The sequence below is a fragment of the Lagenorhynchus albirostris genome, chromosome 12 (assembly GCF_949774975.1).
Source record: "Lagenorhynchus albirostris chromosome 12, mLagAlb1.1, whole genome shotgun sequence".
In the NCBI taxonomy this organism is placed as follows: Eukaryota; Metazoa; Chordata; class Mammalia; order Artiodactyla; family Delphinidae; genus Lagenorhynchus; species Lagenorhynchus albirostris.
This window is the reverse complement of record NC_083106.1, coordinates 52,980,853-53,001,491: the sequence shown is the minus strand read 5'-3', so window position 1 is coordinate 53,001,491 and position 20,639 is coordinate 52,980,853. Positions and strand designations below refer to the sequence as shown.

The 20,639-nt window shown below is 41.5% G+C and overlaps 1 protein-coding gene and 1 long non-coding RNA gene across 3 annotated transcripts in view; one reads left to right on the top strand and one right to left on the bottom strand.

Annotated features, from left to right (window-relative positions):
* Positions 1 to 20,639, top strand: part of LOC132530208 (uncharacterized) — an 83,590-nt gene that overhangs the window by 45,948 nt on the left and 17,003 nt on the right. The gene's annotated exons all lie outside the window — the stretch shown is intronic.
* The window catches only part of PREP (prolyl endopeptidase), a 137,277-nt gene continuing 134,420 nt past the window's right edge, over positions 17,783 to 20,639 (bottom strand). The window contains exons 15-16 of one of the 2 annotated variants that reach the window (XM_060167197.1): positions 18,708 to 18,782; positions 17,783 to 18,522 (exon numbers count right to left, since the gene is read on the bottom strand). In XM_060167197.1, coding sequence (XP_060023180.1) covers positions 18,228 to 18,522; positions 18,708 to 18,782 — 370 coding nt within the window. In that variant the 3' untranslated portion in view covers positions 17,783 to 18,227. The remainder of the gene's footprint in view (positions 18,523 to 18,707; positions 18,783 to 20,639) is intronic. The other variant, XM_060167198.1, reaches the window with a different exon arrangement.

The window sequence follows — 20,639 nt, the reverse complement described above, 5'->3', positions numbered from 1 at the left end:
TCCTTGTTGATTATCTATTTTATATATAGCAGTGTGTATATGTTAATTCCAACTCCTAGTTTATCCACCCTGCACATTTCCGTTTTGGTAACCATAAGTTTGTTTTGTAAGTTTGCGAATCAGTTTCTCTTTTGTAAATAAGTTTGTTTGTATCATTCTTTTAGATTCCACGTAGATGGGATATCATATGATGTTTGCCTTTCTCTGACTTACTGCACTTAATATGATAATCTCCATGTTGTTGCAAATGGCATTATTTCATTCTTTTTTATGGCTGAGTAATATTCCATTGTATATATGTACCACTTCTTTATCCATTCATCTGTCGATGGACACTTAGGTTGCTTCTATGTCTTGGCTATTGTAAACAGTGCTGCAATGAATATTGGGGTGCATGTATCTTTTTGAATTATGGTTTTTTTCTGGGTATATGCGCAGGAGTGCGATTGCTGGTCCATACAGTAGTTCTATTTTTAGTTTTCTAAGGAGCCTCTGTACTGTTCTGCATAATGGTTGTACCAGTTTACATTCCCACCAACAGTACAGGAGGGATCCCTTTCTCCACACCCTCTCCAGCATTTATTTGTAGACTTTTTTTTCTAACATCTTTATTGGAGTATAATTGCTTTACAATGGTGTGTGAGTTTCTGCTTTATAACAAAGTGAATCAGCTATACATATACATATATCCCCATACCTCCTCCCTCTTGCATCTCACTCCCACCCTCCCTATCCCACCTCACTAGGTGGTCACAAAGCACCGAGTTCCTCTCCCTGTGCTATGTACCTGCATCCCACTAGCTGTCTATTTCACATTTGGTAGTGTATGTATATGCATGCCACTCCCTCACTTCGTCCCAGCTTATCCTTCCCCCTCCCAGTATCCTCAGGTCCATTCTCTACATCTGCGTCTTTATTCCTGTCCTGCCCCCAGGTTCTTCAGAACAATTTTTTTTTTAGATTCCATATATATGTGTTAGCATATGGTATTTGTTTTTCTCTTTCTGACTACACTCTGTATGACAGACTCTATGTCCATCCACCTCACTACAAATAACTCAATTTCATTTCTTTTATGGCTGAATAATATTCCATTGTATATATGTGCCACACCTTCTTTATTCATTCATCTATCGATGGACACTCTGGTTGCTTCCATGTCCTGGCTATTGTAAATAGAGCTGCAGTGAACACTGTGATACAAGACTCTTTTTGAATTATGGTTTTCTCAGGGTATATGCCCAGTAGTGGGACTGCTGGGTTGTAGGGTAGTTCTATTTTTAGTTTATTAATGAACCTCCATACTGTTCTCCATAGTGGCTGTATCAATTTACGTTCCCACCAACAGTGCAAGAGGGTTCCCTTTTCTCCACACCCTCTCCAGCATTTATTGTTTCTAGATTTTTTGAAGATGGCCATTCTGACTGGTGTGATATGATACCTCATTGTAGTTTTGATTTGCATTTCTCTAATGATTAGTGATGTTGAGCATCCTTGCATGTGTTTGTTGGCAGTCTGCATATCTTCTTTGGAGAAATGTCTGTTTAGGTCTTCTGCTCATTTTTGGATTGGGTTGTTTGTTTTTTTGATATTGAGCTGCATGATCTGCTTGTAACTTTTGGATATTAATCCTGTCAGTTGCTTCATTTGCAAATATTTTCTCCCATTCTGAGGGTTGTCTTTTCATCTTGTTTATGGTTTCCTTTGCTGTGCAAAAGCTTTTAAGTTTCATTAGGTCCTATTTATTTGTTTTTATTTCCATTTCTCTAGGAGGTGGGTCAAAAAGGATCTTGCTGTAATTTATATCATAGGGTGTTCTGCCTATGTTTTCGTCTGAGAGTTTTATAGTGTCTGGGCTTACATTTAGGTTTTTAATCCATTTTGAGTTTATTTTCGTGTTTGCTGTTACGGAGTGTTCTAATTTCATTCTTTAACATGTAGCTGTCCAGTTTTCCCAGCACCACTTATTGAAGAGGCTGTCTTTTCTCCATTGTATATTCTTGCCTCCTTTATAAAAAAATAAGGTGACCATATGTGTGTGGGTTTATCTCTGGGCTTTCTATCCTGTTCCATTGATCTATATTTCTGTTTTTGAGCCAGTACCATACTGTCTTGATTACTGTAGCTTTGTAGTAACCAGGAGCCTGCTTACTCCAGCTCTGTTTTTCTTTCTCAAAATTGCTTTGGCTATTCAGGGTCTTTTGTGTTTCCATACAAATTGTGAAATTTTTTTTCTAGTTCTGGGAAAAATGCCATTCGTGGTTTGATAGGAATGGCATTGAATGTGTAGATTGCTTTGGGTAGTATAGTCATTTTCACAGTGTTGATTCTTCCAATCCAAGAACATGATATATCTTTCCATGTGTTTGTATCATGTTTAATTTCTTTCATCAGTGTCTTATAGTTTTCTGCATACAGGTCTTTTGTCTCCTTAGGTAGGTTTATTCCTAGGTATTTTATTCTTTTTGTCGCAATGGTAAATGGGAGTGTTTCCTTAATTTCTCTTTGAGATTTTTCATCATTAGTGTATAGGAATGCAAGAGATTTCTGTGCATTAATTTTGTATCCTGCTACTTTACCAAATTCATTGATTAGCTCTAGTAGTTTTCTGGTAGCATCTTTAGGATTCTCTATGTATAGTATCATGTCATCTGCAAACAGTGACAGCTTTACTTCTTCTTTTCCGATTTGGATTCCTTTTATTTCTTTTTCTTCTCTGATTGCTGTGGCTAAAACTTCCAAAACGATGTTGAATAATAGTGGTGAGAGTGGACACCATTGTCTTGTTCCTGATCTGAGTGGAAATGGTTTCAGAGTTTCACCATTGAGAACGATGTTGTCTGTGGGTTTCTCATATATGGCCTTTGTTATGTTGAGGTAATTTCCCTCTATGCCTGCTTTCTGGAGGGTTTTTATTGTAAATAGGTGTTGAATTTTGTCAAAAGCTTTTTCTGCATCTTTTGAGATGATTATATGGTTTTTCTTCTTTAATTATTTAATATGGTGTATCACATTGATTGATTTGCATATGTTGAAGAATCCTTGCATTCCTGGGATAAACCCCACTTGATCATGGTGTATGATCCTTTTAATGTGCTGTTGGATTCTGTTTGCTAGTATTCTGTTGAGGATTTTTGCATCTATGTTCATCACTGATAATGGCCTGTAGTTTTCTTTCTTTGTGACATCTTTGTCTGGTTTTGCTATCAGGGTGATGGTGGCCTCGTAGAATGAGTTTGGGAGTATTCCTCCCTCTGCTATATTTTGGAAGAGTTTGAGAAGGGTAGGTGTTAGCTCTTCTCTAAATGTTTGATAGAATTCGCCTGTGAAGCCATCTGGTCCTGGGCTCTTTTTTTGGTGGAAGATTTTTAATCACAGTTTCAATATCAGTGCTTGTGATTGGTCTGTTCATATTTTCTATTTCTTCCTGATTCAGTCTTGGCAGATTGTACATTTCTAAGAATTTCTCCATTTCTTCAAGGTTGTCCATTTTATTGGCATAGAGTTGTTTGTAGTAATCTCTCATGATCCTTTGTACTTCTGCAGTGTCAGTTATTACTTCTCCTTTTTCATTTCTAATTCTATTGATTTGAGTCTTCTCCCTTTTTTTCTTGATGAGTCTGGCTAATGGTTTATTAATTTTGTTTATCTTTTCAAAGAACCAGCTTTTAGTTTTATTGATCTTTGCTATTGTTTCCTTCATTTCTTTTTCATTTACTTCTGATCTGGTCTTGATGATTTCTTTCCTTCTGCTAACTTTGGGGGTTTTTGTTCTTTTTTCTCTAATTGCTTTAGGTGTAAGGTTAGGTTGTTTATTTGAGATGTTTCCTGTTTCTTGAGGTAGGATTGTATTGCTATAAACTTCCCTCTTAGAACTGCTCTTGCTGCATTCCAAAGGTTTTGGGTCATCGTGTTTTCATTGTCATTTGTTTCTAGGTATTTTTTGAATTCCTCTTTGATTTTTTCAATGATCTCTTGGTTATTTAGTAGTGTATTGTTTAGCCTCCATGTGTTTGTATTTTTTACAGATTTTTTTCCCGTAATTGATACCTAGGCTAATATTGTAGTGGTTGGAAAAGATACTTGATACGATTTCAGTTTTCTTAAGTTTACCAAGGCTTAATTTGTAACTCAAGATATGATCTATCCTGGCGGATGTTCCATGAGCACTTGAGAAAAAAGTGTATTCTGTTGTTTTTGGATGGAATGTCCTATAAATATCAATTAAGTTCATCTTGTTTAATGTGTCATTCAAAGCTTGTGTTTCCTTATTTATTTTCATTTTGGATGATCTGTCCATTGGTGAAAGTGGGGTGTTAAAGTCCTCTACTATGATTGTGTTACTGTCGATTTCCCCTTTTATGGCTAACATTTGCTTTATGTATTGAGGTGCTGCTATGTTGGGTGCATAAATATTTACAATTGTTGTATCTTCTTGGATTCACCTTTGATCATTAGGTAGTGTCCTTCTTTGTCTCTTGTAATAGTCTTTATTTTAAAGTCTATTTTGTGTGATATGAGAATTGGTACTCCAGCTTTCTTTGATTTCCATTTGCATGGAATATCTTTTTCCATCCCCTCACTTTCAGTCTATATGTGTCCCTAGGTCTGAAGTGGGTCTCTTGTAGACAGCATATATATGGGTCTTGCTTTTATATCCATTTAGCCAGTCTATGTCTTTTGGTTGGAGCAATTAATCCATTTACATTTAAGGTAATTATTGATATGTATGTCCCTATTACCATTTTCTTAATTCTTTTGGGTTTGTTATCATAGGTGTTTTCCTTCTCTTGTGTATTCTGCCCAGAGATTTCCTTTAGCATTTGTTGTAAAGCTGTTCTGGTGGTGCTGATTTCTCTTAGCTTTTGCTTGTCTGTAAAGCTTTTAATTTCTCCATCAAATCTGAATGAGATCCTTGCTGGGTAGAGTAATCTTGGTTGTAGGTTCTGCCCTTTCATCCCTTTAAATATGTCCTGCTACACCCTTCTGGCTTGCAGAGTTTCTGCTGAAAGATCAGCTCTTCCCTTATGGGGATTTCCTTGTATGTTATTTGTTGCTTTTCCCTTGCTGCTTTTAATATTTTTTTCTTTGTGTTTAATTTTTGATAGTTTGATTAATATATGTCTTGGCATGTTTCTCCTTGGATTTCTCCTGTATGGGACTCTCTGCACTTCCTGGACTTGATTGACTATTTCCTTTCCCATGTTAGGGAGGTTTTCAACTATATTCTCTTCAAATATTTTCTCAGTCCCTTTCTTTTTCTCTTCTTCTTCTGGGACCCCTATAATTCGAATGTTTGTGCATTTAATGTTGTCCCAGAGGTCTCTGAGACTGTCCTTAATTCTTTTCATTCCTTTTTCTTTATTCTCCTTAGTAATTATTTCCACTGTTTTATCTTCCAGGTCACTTGTCTCTTCTTCTGCCTCGGTTATTCTGCTCTTGATTACTTCTAGAGAATTTTAAATTTCATTTATTGTGTTGTTCATCATTGTTTGTTTGCTCTTCAGTTCTTCTAGGTGCTTGTTAAACGTTTCTTGTAGTTTCTCTGTTCTATTTCCAAGATTTTGGATGATCTTTGCTATCATTACTCTGAATTCTTTTTCAGGTAGACTGCCTATTTCCTCTTCATTTGTTTGGTCTGCCGGGTTTTTACCTTGCTCCTTCATCTGCTGTGTGTTTCTCTGTCTTCTCATTTTGCTTATCTTACTGTGTTTGGGGTCTCCTTTGCGCAGGTTGCAGGTTCATAATTCCTGTTGTTTTTGGTGTCTGCCCCCAGTGGCTAAAATTGGTTCAGTGGGTTGTGTAGGCTTCCTGGTGGAGGGGACTGGTGCCTGTGTTCTGGAGGACGAGGCTGGATCTTGTCTTTCTGGTGGGCAGGACCATGTCCGGTGGTGTGTTTTGGGGTGTCTGCAACCTTATTATGATTTTAGGCAGTCTCTCTGCTAATGGGTGGCGTTGTGTTCCTGACTTGCTAGTTGTTTGGCATAGGGTGTCCAGCATGTAGCTTGCTGGTCGTTGAGTGGAGCTTGTTCTTAGCATTGAGATGGAGATCTCTTGGAGAGCTTTCACTGTTTGATACTACGTGGAGCCGGGAGGTCTCTGGTGGACCAATTTCTTGAACTCAGCTCTCCCACCTCAGAGGCATAGGCCTGACACCTGGCCGGAGCACCAAGACCCTGTCAGCCACACGGCTCAGAAGAAAAGGGAGAAAAAAAAAAAAAGAAGGAAAAAGTTATTAAAATAAAAAAATTATTAAAAATAAAAAGATTAAAATGTAATAAAAAGAAAAAGAAAGGAATAAGAGAGCAACCAAATCAAAAAACAAATCCACCAACGATAGAAAGCACTAAAAACTATACAGAAAACAAACAAACATAAAATGGACAGACAGAACCCTAGGAGAAATGGTAAAGCAGTGCTATACACACAAAAATCATACAAGAAGTGTACACATACACACTCAAAAAATGAGAAAAAGGAGGGCTTCCCTGGTGGCGCAGTGGTTGAGAGTCCGCCTGTCGATGCAGGGGACACGGGTTCGTGCCCCGGTCCGGGAAGATCCCACATGCCGCGGAGCGGCTGGGCCCGTGAGCCATGGACGCTGAGCCTGCGCGTCCGGAGCCTGTGCTCCGCAAAGGGAGAGGCCACAGCAGTGAGAGGCCCGCGTACCGCTAAAAAAAAAAAAAAAAAAAAATGAGAAAAAGGAAAAAATATATATCTGTACATTAAAGAAAAAGGAAGAGAGCAACCAAATTAATAAAGAAATCTACCAATGATAATAAACTCTAAATACTAAACTAAGATAAACATAAGACCAGAAACAAATTAGATGCAGAGAGCAGACCCCAAGTCTACAGTTGTTCCCAAAGTCCACTGCCTCAATTTTGGGATGATTTGTTGTCTATTCAGGTATTCCAGAGATGCAGGGTACATCAAGGTGATTGTGGAGATTTAATCCGCTGCTCCTGAGGCTGCTGGGAGAGATTTCCCCTTCTCTTATTTGTTCTCACAAGTCCTAGGGGCTCAGCTTTGGATTGGCCCCGCCTCTGCGTGTAGGTCGCCGGAGGGCGTCTGTTCTTCGCTCAGACAGGACGGGGTTAAAGGAGCAGCTGCTTCGGGGGCTCTGGCTCACTCAGAACAGCGGGAGGGAGGGGTACGGAATGCGGGGTGAGCCTGCAGTGGCAGAGGCCGGCGTGACGTTGCACCAGCCTGAGGCGCGCCGTGTGTTCTCCAGGGGAAGCTTTCCCTGGATCACGGGACCCTGGCAGTGGTGGGCTGCACGAGCTCCCGGGAGGGGATGTGTGGATAGTGACCTGTGCTTGCACACAGGCTTCTTGGGGTCTGCAGCAGCAGCCTTAGTGTTTCATGCCCATCTCTGGGGCCTGAGCTCATAGCTGCGGCTCACGCCTGTCTCTGGAACTTGTTTAGGCAGTGCTCTGAATCCTCTCAGCTAGCTGTGGTGCACTAGCCCCCTTCAGGCTGTGTTCACGCAGCCAACCCCAGTCCTCTCCCTGGGCTCTGACCTCCCAAGCCTGAGCCTCAGCTCCCAGCCCCGCCCACCCCAGCGGGTGAGCAGACAGGCCTCTCGGGCTGGTGAGTGCTGGTCGGCACTGATCCTCTGTGCAGGAATCTCTCTGCTTTGCCCTCTGCACCCCTATTGCTGTGCTCTCCTCTGTGGCTCTGAAGTTTCTCCCCCGCCACCGCCCCCCCTCCCCCCGTCTCCTCCAGTGAAGGGACTTCCTAGTGTGTGGAAACTTTTCCTCCTTCACAGCTCCCTCCCAGAGGTGCAGGTCCTGTCCCTATTTTTTTGTCTCTGTCTTTTCTTTTTTCTTTTGCCGTACCCAGGTACGTGGGGGAGTTTCCTGCCTTTGGGGGTGTCTGAGGTCTTCCGCCAGCATTCAGTAGGTGTTCTGTAGGAGTTGTTACACATGTAGATGTATTTCTGATGTATTTGTGGGGAGGAAGGTGATCTCCACGTCTTACTCCTCCGCCATCTTGAAGGTCTCCCTGTTTGTACACTTTTTGATGATGGCCATTCTGACCGGTGTGAGGTGATAACCTCATTGTAGTTTTGATTTACATTTCTGATAATTAGTGATGTTGAGCAATTTTCGTATGCTTTTTGGCCATCTGTATGTCTTCTTTGGAGAAGTGTCTATTTAGATCTTCCGCCCATTTTTTGATTGAGTTGTTTGGTTTTTTGATATTGAATTGCATGAGTTGTTTGTATATTTTGGAAATCAAGCCGTTGTCAGTTGCATCATTTGCAAATATTGTCTCCCATTCTGTAGGTTGACTTTTCGTTTTGTTTATGGTTTCCTTTGATGTGCAAAAGCTTTTAAGTTTCATTAGGTCCCATTTATTTATTTTTGTTTTTATTTTCATTAGGAGGTGGCTCCAAAGAGATATTGCTGCTATTTATGTCAGAGAGTGTTCTGCCTATGTTTTCCTCTAACAGTTTTATAATATTCAGTCTTACATTTAGATCTTTAACCTTTTTTGAGTTTAGTTCTGGAGTTTCTATCCTGTTCCATTGATCTATATTTCTGTTTTTGTGCCACTACCATACTGTTTTGATTACTGTAGATTTGTAATATAGTGTGAAGTCAGGGAGCCTGATTACTCCAGCTGCATTTTTCTTTCTCAAGATTGGTTGGCTATTCGGGGTCTTTTGTGTTCCCATATAAATGGTAAAATTTTTTTGTTCTAGTTTGTGAAAAATGCCACTGGTAGTTTGATAGGGATTGCATTGAACCTATATATTGCTTTGGGTAGTATAGTCATTTTCACAATATTGAGTATTCTGATCCAAGAACATGGTATATCTATCCATCTGTTTGTGTCATCTTCAATTTCTTTCATCAGTGTCTTATAGTTTTCTGAGTCCAGGTCTTTTGCTTCCTTAGGTATGTTTATTCCTAGGTATTTTATTCTCTTTGATGCAATGGTAAATAGGATTGTTTCCTTAATTTCTCTTTCTGATCTTTCATTTTTAGGGTATAGGAATGCACGAGATTTTCTGTGTATTAATTTTGTATATTGCAACTTTACTGAATTCATTGATGAGCTCTAGTAGTTTTCTGGTAGCATCTTGAGGATTTTGTGTGTATAGTATCATATCATCTGTAAAAGGTGATAGTTTTACTTCTTCCTTTCCAATTTGGATTCCTTTTATTTCTTTTTCTTCTCTGATTACTGTGGCTAGGACTTCCAAAACTATGTTGAATGAAAGTGGTGATGGAACTTTCCTGGTGGCTCAGTGGTTAAGAACCCACCTGCCAATACAGGGAACATGGGTTTGCGCCCTGGTCCAGGAAGATTCCACATGCCATGGAGCAGCTAAGCCCATGAACCACAACTACTGAACCTGTGCTCTAGCGCCCGTGAGCCACAACTACTGAGCCCGCACCACAACTACTGAAGCGTGCATGCCTAGAACCTGTGCTGTGCAACAAGAGAAACCGCCACAATGAGCCTGCGCACCACAACAAAGAGTAGTCCCTGCTTGCCACAACTGGAGAAAGTCTGTGTGCAGCAACAAAGGCCCAACGCAGCCAAAAAAAAAAAAAAGATGGTGAGAGTGGACACCCTTGTCTTGTTCCTGATCTTTAGAGGAAATACTTTCAGCTTTTCACCATTGAGAATGATGTTGGCTGTGGGTTTGTCGTATATGGCCTTTATTATGTTGGGGTATGTTCCCTCTATGCCCACTTTCTGGAGAGTTTTTATCATAAATCGGTGTTGAACTTTGTCAAAAGCTTTTCCTGCATCTATTGAGATGATCATATGGTTTTTATTCTTCAATTTGCTAATGTGGTGTATCACACTGATTGGTTTACAGATATTGAAAAATCCTTGTATCCCTGGGGTAAATCTCACTTGATCATGGTGTATGGTCCTTTTAATGTATTGTTGGATTTGGTTTGCTAGTAGTTTTTGAGGATTTTTGCATCTATGTTCCTCAGTGATATTGGCCTGTAATTTCCTTTTTTTTGTGGTATCTTTGTCTGCTTTTGGTATCAGGGTGATAGTGGCCTCATAGAATGAGTTTGGGAGTGTTCCTTCCTCTACAGTTGTTTTTTTTTTTAAATAAATTTATTTATTTACTTATTTTTGGCTGCATTGGGTCTTCGTTGCTGCGTGCAGGCTTTCTCTAGTTGTGGCGAGCACAGGCTACTCTTTGTTGCAGTGCACAGGCTTCTCACTGTGGTGGCTTCTCTTGTTGCAGAGCATGGGCTCTAGAGAGCAGGCTCGGTAGTTGTGGTGCACAGGCTTAGTTGCTCCGCGGCATGTGGGATCTTCCCGGATCAGGGCTCAAACACGTGTCTCCTGCATTGGCAGGTGGATTCTTAACCACTGTGCCACCAGGGAAGCCCCCCTCTGCAGTTTTTTAGAAGAGTTTCAGAAGGATATGTGTTAGCTCTTCTCTAAATGTTTGATAAATATCACCTGTGAAACCATCTGGTCCTGGACTCTTGTTTGTTGGAAGTTTTTATTTTTAAAAAATTTTTTTTTAAAGAATCAATTTTATTTATTTGTTTATTTTTGGCTGCGTTGGGTCTTCATTGCTGCCCGCAGGCTTTCTCTAATTGTGTTGAGTGGGGGCTACTCTTTGTTGAGGTGCATGGGCTTCTCATTGTGGTGGCTTCTCTTGTTGCAGAGCATGGGCTCTAGGTGTGCAGGCTTCAGTAATTGTGGCATGTAGGCTCGGTAGTTGTGGCTCATGGGCTCTAGAGTGCAGGCTCAGATATTTGTGGCATACGGGCTTAGTTGCTTCGCAGTGTGTGGGATCTTCCTGGACCAGGGCTTGAACCCGTGTACCCTGAATTGGCCAGTGGATTGTTAACCACTGCACCACCAGAGAAGTCCCTGTTGGAAGTTTTTAAATCACAATTTCAATTTCAGTACTTGTGATTGTACTTCATGCTTTCTATTTCTTCCTGGTTTAGTCTTGGAACGTTGTACGTTTCTAAGAATTTGTCCAGGGTTGCTTGTAGTAGTCTCTTATGATCCTTTTTATTTCTGTGGTGTCAGTTGTAACTTCTCCTTTTTCATTTCTGACTTTATTGATTTGAGCCCTCTCCCTTTTTTTTCTTGATGAGCCTGGATAAAGGTTTGTGAATTTTGTTTATCTTTTCAAAGAACCAGCTTTTAGTTTCACTTGTCTTTTCTATTGTTTTCTGCATCTCTATTTATTTCCACTCTGATCTTTATGATTTCTTTCCTTCCACTAACTTTGGGTTTTGTTTGTTCTTCTTTCTCTAGTTTCTTTAGGTATAAGGTTAGCTTGTTTCTTTGAGATTTTTCTTGTTTCCTGAGATAATATTGTATTGCTATAAACTTCCTTACTAGAACTACTTTTGCTGTGTTCCATAGATTTTGGATCATCATGTTTCATTTTCATTTGTCTCTAGGTATTTTTTGATTTTCTCTTTGATTTCTTTGGTGATCCATTGGTTGTTTAGTAATATATTGTTTTAGTCTCCACGTGTTTGTGTTTTTTACATTCTTTTTCCTGTAATTTATTTCTAATCTCATAGTGTTTTGGTCCGAAAAGATCCTTGATATGATTTCAGTTTTCTTAAATTTACTGAGGCTTGATTTGTGACCCAATATTTGTGACCCAATATTTGATCTGTCCTGGAGAATGTTCCGTGTCCACTTAAGAAGAATATGTATTCTGCTGCTTTGGGAATGTATGCTCTATAAATATCAATTAAGTCCATCTGGCTTAATATGTCATTTAAGGCCTGTGTTTCCTTATTGATTTTTCTGTCTGATGTGTCCATTGGTGAAAGCAGGTTGTTAAAGTGCCCCACTATCATTGTGTTACTGTCAGTTTCCTCTTTTATGGCTGTTAGGAGCACCTCAATACATAAGGCAAATACTATGTTGGGTGCATATATATTTGGTGAGCATCTTTATGATTGTATCTTTGAACTCTTTACTAGGTAAATTTTCACTTATCTCTGTTTCATTAAGGGTTTTTCTGAGGTTTTATCTTGTTCTTTTGTTTGGAACATATTCCTTTTGTTTATTCATTTTCCTTGACACTCTGTGTTATTTTTCTATGCATTAGCTGAAACAGTCACCTCTCCCAGTCTTAAAGAAGCAGCCTTGTGTAGGAGGTGAACCTTATTGTTCCACCCTGCTCTAGCTCTTGGTTGTCTCAAATCTTTGTGATTGTTCAAGCAGCCTGCTTTATTCTTAGTGGCTTCTGGTAGTTGAGGGTGTGCAAAGACCTGTCGGTGTCCCAAAAAGGGTGGATCTCAGTCAGCACCTAGGTGCAGGCTAATTGGAAGCTAGGCCCTCAGGCAGCAGCTTTTCAAATGTGCAAATATAGCTCTTTGAGGGGCAGATGGGCATTTCTGTCTGCTCTCTTTGCACTGAGCCCTGAGGTAACAGCTTGTTAAGAAGTTTCTTTGTTTCCAGCTGTCCCATAAACACAAGAACACAGGCCTTGCTGGCCACCAGACTCAGGCTATCAAGTGACGTAGCACAGCCACAAAAGTTGGGGCACTACACGTATACACAGGCTCTTTTCCTGGAGATGCTGGTGATGTCGGGCAGGACAGAGGGAGAGTGTGAGGATGACACCCACTGGCCTCCGTGATCTCCGGAGAGGATTATCATCAGCCCTTAGATGTGTTTAGTTAGGAGTTTGCTTCTCAGGCCACAGCTATGAAGATAAGCTAATAGGTCTCTTTCACAGGAAGTCTGGGGGTGCATTTCAGTCTGCTGTCTCTGTGCTGTGCCCTGGGGTGGTTAGCCAGTTAAGAACTGTTTGTCCATTTGCTACAGCCCTACAGGACCCACTGGCCACTAGAGCCACATGATCAGTGGGTGTCACAGAAACCAGGGCACTAGGTGTGTGCACAAGGTCTTTCTGGGAGATATTAGTGACCTGGGGTGAGGTGGAGGGAGAGTGCGAATATGGCCCCACCAGCCTCTGTGGACTTTGGAGGGTGTTTCTGTAGGCTTCTAGATGTGTGTTCAGTTAGAATCTTGCCCCTCGGACCAAAGCTTTAAGATGAGCAGGTAGGTGTCTTTCACAGAAAGACTGGGCACTTTTCAGGCAGAGGACTCTCTGCTGGACCCTGGGGGGTAGCCAGATGAGTCTGCGTGAGCCCTTTTAAGAACTGTTTTTTGGGTGGTTAAATTGACTGAAGGTGGTCAAAGGTACAGACTTCCAGTTATAAATAAGTTCTGGGGGTGTAATGTACAGTATGGTGACTATAGTTAATAATACTGTATTGTATATTTGAAACTTACTAAGTAGATCTTTTTTATTTTTTAAATTTTAAAAAATATTTTATTTTTTTGGCTGCGTTGGGTCTTTGCTGAGGCACGCAGGCGTCTCTCGAGTTGTGGCATGCGGGTTTTCTCTCTAGTTGTGGCGTGTGGGCTCCAGGGAGCGTGGGCTCTGTAGTTTGTGGCACATGGGCTCTCTCATTGAGGCGCAAGAGCTCAGTAGCTGTGGCCCCAGGGCTTAGTTGCCCCGCAGCATGTGGGATCTTAGTTCCCCGACCAGGGATTGAACCTGTGTCCCCTGAATTGGAAGGCGGATTCTTTACCATTAGACCACCAGGGAAGTCCCTATGTAGATCTTTTAAAAAATTTTTAATTATTTAATTGAAGTATAGTTGATTTACAATGTCATGTTAGTTTCAGGTGTACAGAACAGTGATTCAGTTATACATACATACATATACATGTTCCTTTTCAGATTCTTTTCCCTTATAGCTTATTGAAAAATATTGAGTATAGTTCCCTGTGCTATACAGTAGGTCCTTGTTGTTTATCTATTTTATATATAGTAGTGTGCATATGTTAATCCCAACCTTCTAATTTATCCCTCTCTCCCCCCCCCCTTCCCCTTTGATAACAGTAAGTTTGTTTTCTATGTCTGGGAATCTCTTTCTGTTTTGTAAATAAGTTCATCTGTCTCTTTTTTTCTTTCTAAGTTTCCATGTATAAGTGATATCATGTGGTATTTAGCTCTGTCTGGCTTACTTCACTGTCTGGCTTATGGTAATCTCTAGGTCAATCCATGTTGCTGCAAATGGCATTCTTCTTTATGGTTTAGTAACATTCCTGTGTGTGTGTGTGTGTGTGTGTGTGTGTGTGTGTGTATACAGAACACATCTTTATCCATTCATCTGTCAGACATTTAGGTGGCTTCCATGTCTTGGCTATTGTAAATAGTGCTACTATGAACACTGGGGTGCATGTATCTTTTCAAATTAGAGTTTTTGTCTTTTCTGGATATATGCCCAGGAGTGGGATTGTAGGATCATATGGTAACTCTATTTTTGGTTTAAGGAACCTCCATACTGTTTTCCATAGTAGCTGCACCAGTTTACATTCCCACCAACAGTGTAGGAGGGTTCCCTTTTCTTCACACCTTCTCCAGCATTTATTATTTGTAGACTTTTTGTTGGTGACCATTCTGACTGGTGTGAGGTATTTTTTAATATATTAAATATATTACACTTTTCTTTAAAAATGTGACTAGAGAGAAAAAAAACAAAACAAATTAAAAAAATTGTTTCTTGGGCTTCCCTGGTGGCGCAGTGGTTGAGAGTCCGCCTGCCGATGCAGGGGACACGGGTTCGTGTCCCTGTCCGGGAAGATCCCACATGCCGCGGAGCGGCTGGGCCCGTGAGCCATGGCCGCTGGGCCTGCGCGTCCGGAGCCTGTGCTCCGCAACGGGAGAGGCCACAACAGTGAGAGGCTCGCGTACCGCATAAAAAAAAAAAAATCGTTTCTTGTTTGCTATATCTTGGTGGGATGTAAGACCTGTTGGCTTTCAAAGCTAAATATTTTGGAGGCTCGTCTCTTAGATGCAAGTCTTAAAAGCTGGGGTGCCAGATGTGAAGTCCAAACCCTTTGCTCCTCATGGAGAAGCTCGGAGTTGTGGGTTCCCTCCTGACTGTGGGTGGCTGTGTCAGGGGTGGGGTGTATCGTGAGATTGTGTCTCAGCCTCTTCGACCCGGTTCCATGTGGGTTTCTTCTCTTTCACCTCATGTGTAGGAGTTGCTCATCTAGTTTTTGGGTTTCTTTCAAAGCGCATTGTTCTGTATGCAGCTGTCCATTAGCTGTGTCCATGAGAGGAGGTAAGTTCAGGACCTTCCTAGTCGCCATCTTGAATGGGAAGCCTCTTGCTTTTTTGTCTTACTAGACTAGTGGGTAAGAGTGCCGTCTCCAGGGTCCTGCTGCCAGGGTTAACTGCCCTACCTGCTTCCTTCCTGGCTGGTGAACTTGGGCCTTTGCCAAATGGGGATAAGGGTAGCACATGGTTTATAAGGTTGCTTGAGGACAAACATATCCACACACACAGAAAGCTTAGAGCACAGGGGACCGAGGACATAGTTTATCGCCTGTTTCCTCCCCCTGGAGTCTCAACTTCATCAGGGCAGGACTTTTTCTCTTTGTACTCCCAAGCCCCTAGAATATGAATGGATGCAAAATACAGCTAAATGGTCCTTATTTATTGGCCTCAGCCCTCATCCCACTGGCCTTCCTGACTACCCCCTTATAGTCTGACCTTCGCCTTTTTTACAGCACCCCCTTACAGCTTTCCAGTCTGGCCTTAACTCATCTTTGAGGCTCTGTAAGCCTTCTGGGTACTGGCTATGCAGTCTGCCCAGGGAAATCCCTGAGGCTGGTAAAATGATCTGATAAATATGGAGAATTTAGTGACAGACTTTCTTAGCTGAAATGGAACCTTTCATACTGGCAGCACCATTCGGGTGTAACTGCCTAAGCTTTAGTGGGAGTAGTAGGAAACATGACTAATTGCAAAGTTTTACAATATTCCAGGTGTGTACATATTAAACATCATAAATGTGACTTTATCTTACTAAGGTAGCAAATGCTCTGTGGCGTGTTTGCAAGGCCCTGTGACAAGGCAGTTAGACCACCTGGCCACCACATGCAGCTTTTTTCCTCAGAACACCAGAGCAACGTAAGACAGAGCACAGGGGCAGAGCACAGGATACAGAGGAGGGTGGCACCTAGTAAGAAAGACACTCTGAGATCTGGGGAGGAGCCCAACCTCTAAGTCATCCAATGTTTAAGGTGTAAAAAAGCTACCTTCAGTCTGTGCGCTCAGTTGTCCAGCTAAAATCTCGATATGAAAATTAGCTTGGGAAAGAAAACTCCCAATTGGAGTCCAATTATGTGCTAGGCGCGTGTAAGTATATTAGCCTGTTTATTCCTCATAATCACCAGTTACTAATTGACAGTTGGGATTTGAACCTGGTCCTGATTTCTCTTGAAGCTGAGACTCTACACACTATACTTGCACTTTCTGCTGCTAAGTAGAAAACCTCAGTGGGCAAGTGTAGCCGGATTCTGTGCAAACTTGCAAATGCTCTGGACTGAATGGGTACAACTCAGCTGTCTGCACCTCAGATGACCCAGCTGGTCTAGGATAAAGGCTGCCTTTGCCTTATCTATACAAATACATTTTTTTCCTTCCTGTCATGCTGGTCAGCAGTTACATGGCAGTTAGCTAGTGTTAGCATCTCTCCAGGTAGATGGTGATGATGTCAACCCCTGCATGCACTGCTAGCTAGTGGCATACTTTTTCTCCAGGGATTGGGTGGAGGGGCTCATAATGAATCCTATGTTCAATGACAGCTGCGTTATATACAATGCTTATTTGAACAGTGAGAGAAAACATAACTGTAGAAGAGAAAAGCCAAACCATGTATCCACCTTTCAACTGAGCTTGTATGTAGTGATAAGCTGGACAGAAAATAGTGTGTCTAACTTTAGACCACAATTTGAGAGGTAGAGATCTCAAGAGAAGCACAAACATGTATGATTTGGAAAATAGCACTTACCTGGAAAAGAACAAGCTATTAGATTAATGAAGTAATCTTTTAATTTTTTTTTTTTTTTCGGTACGCGGGCCTCTCACTGTTGTGGCCTCTCCCGTTGCGGAGCACAGGCTCCAGATGCGCAGGCTCAGTGGCCATGGCTCACGGGCCCAGCCGCTCTGCGGCATGTGGGATCTTCCCTGACCGCTGTGCCACCAGGGAAGCCCTTAAACTAATTTTTTAAGGTTAAAATACTTTATACAAAATAGTAATTTTTGTGATATCTCATGAAGCAAGACAAAGCAGCAGCTGTTTTTTTTCTCATAAATTAGATCACCACCTCCCAAACTGATACCCAAAGGAATAGTATTTCATGAAATGTTAAACCAAATGCCTTAATTTTTTTTTTCTTACGGACAAGTTTGAGGAATGATATATTTTCCTCTTAAAGATTTCAGGCTGGGGAGACACACTCTTTAAAGTATGACTGTTTTTATTTCCAGGAAGTGGTCTATGGGGGGAAGAACTGCTTGGCAAATGCTGAAATTTCTAATTGTAAGATGAATTTGGAGAGCTCACTCATGTGGTCTCTTAGTTTTAGAATCCCAGGTACTCTATTATTTTCCACAATTACTTTGTAACCAAATTGACAGACAGACAAATAGGTTGAATAATCTGAAGCTTCGGGTCCACTGATTTTTAGGAGGCATCCAAACCAAAAGAGCCCCGGACGATACGATCAGCTGGCTGCGTGGTTAATATGTAAGACAGTAAGCCACCCCTAATGGCTTCCTCACCGTAAACAAGGGAGCTAGATGGACGCGCTCCGCCTCCGTGCAGCGCTTACCGTCTATGACTTCATTGCTTATTCCCATAGACAAATGACAGGGCGCAGTGCAGAATGACTGCACTTCCGGGGTTGCTCCTCAACACAAAGGAACCAGAAATAAAGCCTCTCATTCTTAAATAACATTTATTATTGTGGCAAAGAAGTCTTTTTCAGGAGAACAAGTCTCACATTTATGTAAAGGTGTATTGGTTATAGTTATAGAAGCAAATTTCACTGAGGTGCTCTATATGAAGTATGCCTGACCATGACTCTGAATTCAGCAATCTAATATTCACAATGTGTTGGCTGCCATTAGCTATTTATCCGAACATGCCTTTTGTTCCTTTTAAAATATGTGCCCGCACAGGGTGGAAAAAGAAACGCCAAGGGCCTGCTGAAAAGGAGAAGCCTAGAAAAGATAAAATTCCCACGGCAGTTCTGTTCAGCTGCAGTCCGCGAGTGCAGGAACAGTGTTCGTGTGGGGAGGCATTACGCCCAGTGGTTTCTCGGTTTTAATGGTGTGAGAGCCCTTGAGGTTTTCCGCAGCGGTCAGAGGCAGTGGGAAATGCCATTTACTGAATCCAGTCGATGTTCAGGCAGCGCGCTATGAATGCAAACATGTCTGACACTTCTTCTATTACTTTGGCCGTGGGCTTCCCAGCCCCGTGGCCCGCCTTGGTGTCCACGTGGATAAGCAGGGGATTGTTCTGCTTCCGACTGCGGCCCACCAGGTACTGAAGGGTGGCAATGAACTTCAGGGAATGAAGTGGGACCACGCGGTCGTCATGGTCCGCAGTGAGGAGAAGCATGGACGGGTACTGGATGTCGTCTGCCTCTGGTAGCTTCACGTTGTGCAGTGGAGAATATCTGAAAGGCAAAGGCACTTTGATGAGGCCGGATATCAAAATGAGAGTTGTGTGTCCACTAGGATAATCACGGGGACCAGTGGGCATAGTGACTTGCGTCGTCTACCTGCCTACCGTCACCAGCAGTGAGGACTGCAGCCAAGTGGTCCCTGGGTGACCACTGCAGACTAAGTTACATCACCTCACCGTTTAGGCTGTGACTGGCCAGGGCTACTGGAAGCTGGGGAGCTGTGTCGTTTACTTTGCTCCCACTTTGGAAGCCTGTGGAAGAAAGAAACAGGGCTGTTGAAACAACCCAAAGTATGTACATACTGACTGTCTTGAGGTGAATATTTTCATATTCTTCAGACTAACTTTTCACTGCTACAAAGTGGACTGACGGTCCCTTTGTTTATATTTTACATGAAAAGATTTTAATTGAGGTATAGTTGATTTACAATATTAGTTTCAGGTGATTCAATATTTTTATAGATTATACTCCATTTAAAGTTATTATAAAATATTGGCCATATTCCCTGTGCTGTACAATATATCCTTGTAGCTTCTTTTTTTTTTTTTTTTTTTTGCGGTACGCGGGCCTCTCACTGCTGTGGCCTCTCACATTGCGGTGTGCAGGCTCAGCGGCCATGGCTCACGGGCCCAGCCGCTCCGCGGCATGTGGGATCTTCCCGGACCGGGGCACGAACCCGTGTCCCCTGCATCGGCAGGCGGACTCTCAACCACTGCACCACCAGGAAAGCCCTGATTGTTCTTTTAAATCACTGATTGTGAATAGAATGGGTGCAAGCCTTTCTTTTGTTGAAGAACTTGAAATCCAGTGTACAGCAGCTTTTTGCCTGTTTAGTACCTATAAAACCTTTATTCTGAGCTCAGCTTGGCAGTCTTAGGAAGACCACGGGTCCCCTCTGGGCCTAGCTTCCTGTCTGAAACCAGGGAACCTAAGCCGCTGACCCCCTGCTGGCTCACAGTCCAGCAGAAAGAAACTGCCTTTGGCCAATGGTGAGAAAGTTAGTGGAGGAGACACCTTCTGATGCACAAGATAAGTTTCCAGTTAACAAAAAGGTTTTTAAGAACATAAGTACAATCAAATTAAACAGCGATTGATAATAGTTAAGTGAAAGACATCTCTGGATACTTTTTCTTTACATTTTAGTCCATATGGGTGTCATGTTTTCCAAAGTGTTCAGTATTAATGAATTAAACTGTTTTAGTAGAGTTTTATTTTGGAGGGTAAATAGGCAAAAATAGTAAAATTTCTACTCAGTTAACCAAGCTAAGACTAAAACCTTCTGGGGTTTAGTCTCCTAATAGATAAGATGGGGGTACCAATGGGTCTGTTTTCTGCTCTCATTGCAGAGTATTTCTGGATCAACCCCAGTCCTCCAGATAAGGGTTAGTTCTATGGGAAAACATGTCTGGAAACTGCCTACTAATAATGCCTCTCCCCACCTCAAGATTCACGTGCCACATTTATACATTCAAGACTGAGAAGTTCTGTAGAAAAAAAGTCTGTTAGGCTTTATTTTTCCCAGCCATTCACAAACTTGGAAATTTAAATTTTGGGGGGCATGGGAGACCCCCTTCAATATATTGGATTGAGCTCTCTGTTCATTGGGAGTAGCAAGTAAGAGGAAAATACAGCTCTGTGGGTGGTGCTAGGTTAAAAAATTATAAAGTCTGAAATAGGACTATCACAGACATCTTGAGAGAAAAAATATTTAGAACTTTTTTTGCTTTCAAATTAATTTCAGAAGTATCAGGTTCCAGCAAATATTTTGTTGCCTTCATTATACAATTAACTCAATATTTTCAACTGAGTTTAAATGGGACTTATCCCCCGCTAAGTGCATATTTTCTTAAAGCTAATTGGAACTATGGCTTCTTCAAATATTCAGCTTTCACCAGGATGTGTCAGTGAGGCTACCTGTGTATTTTAAAAGCTAAACTTTCTCCCTCCTACAGAACAGAATTGAGTAGTTTAAAAGTATTCAATTAAAAAAATTCAAGTCATTTTAGCTGAATTTCTAAGTGGAGCTAACCATACAAAGCACATCAAATGAAGGAAAAAAACCTGACTTGAGAAATTACTGTATCAAAATTTATGACTGACTGAGGAGA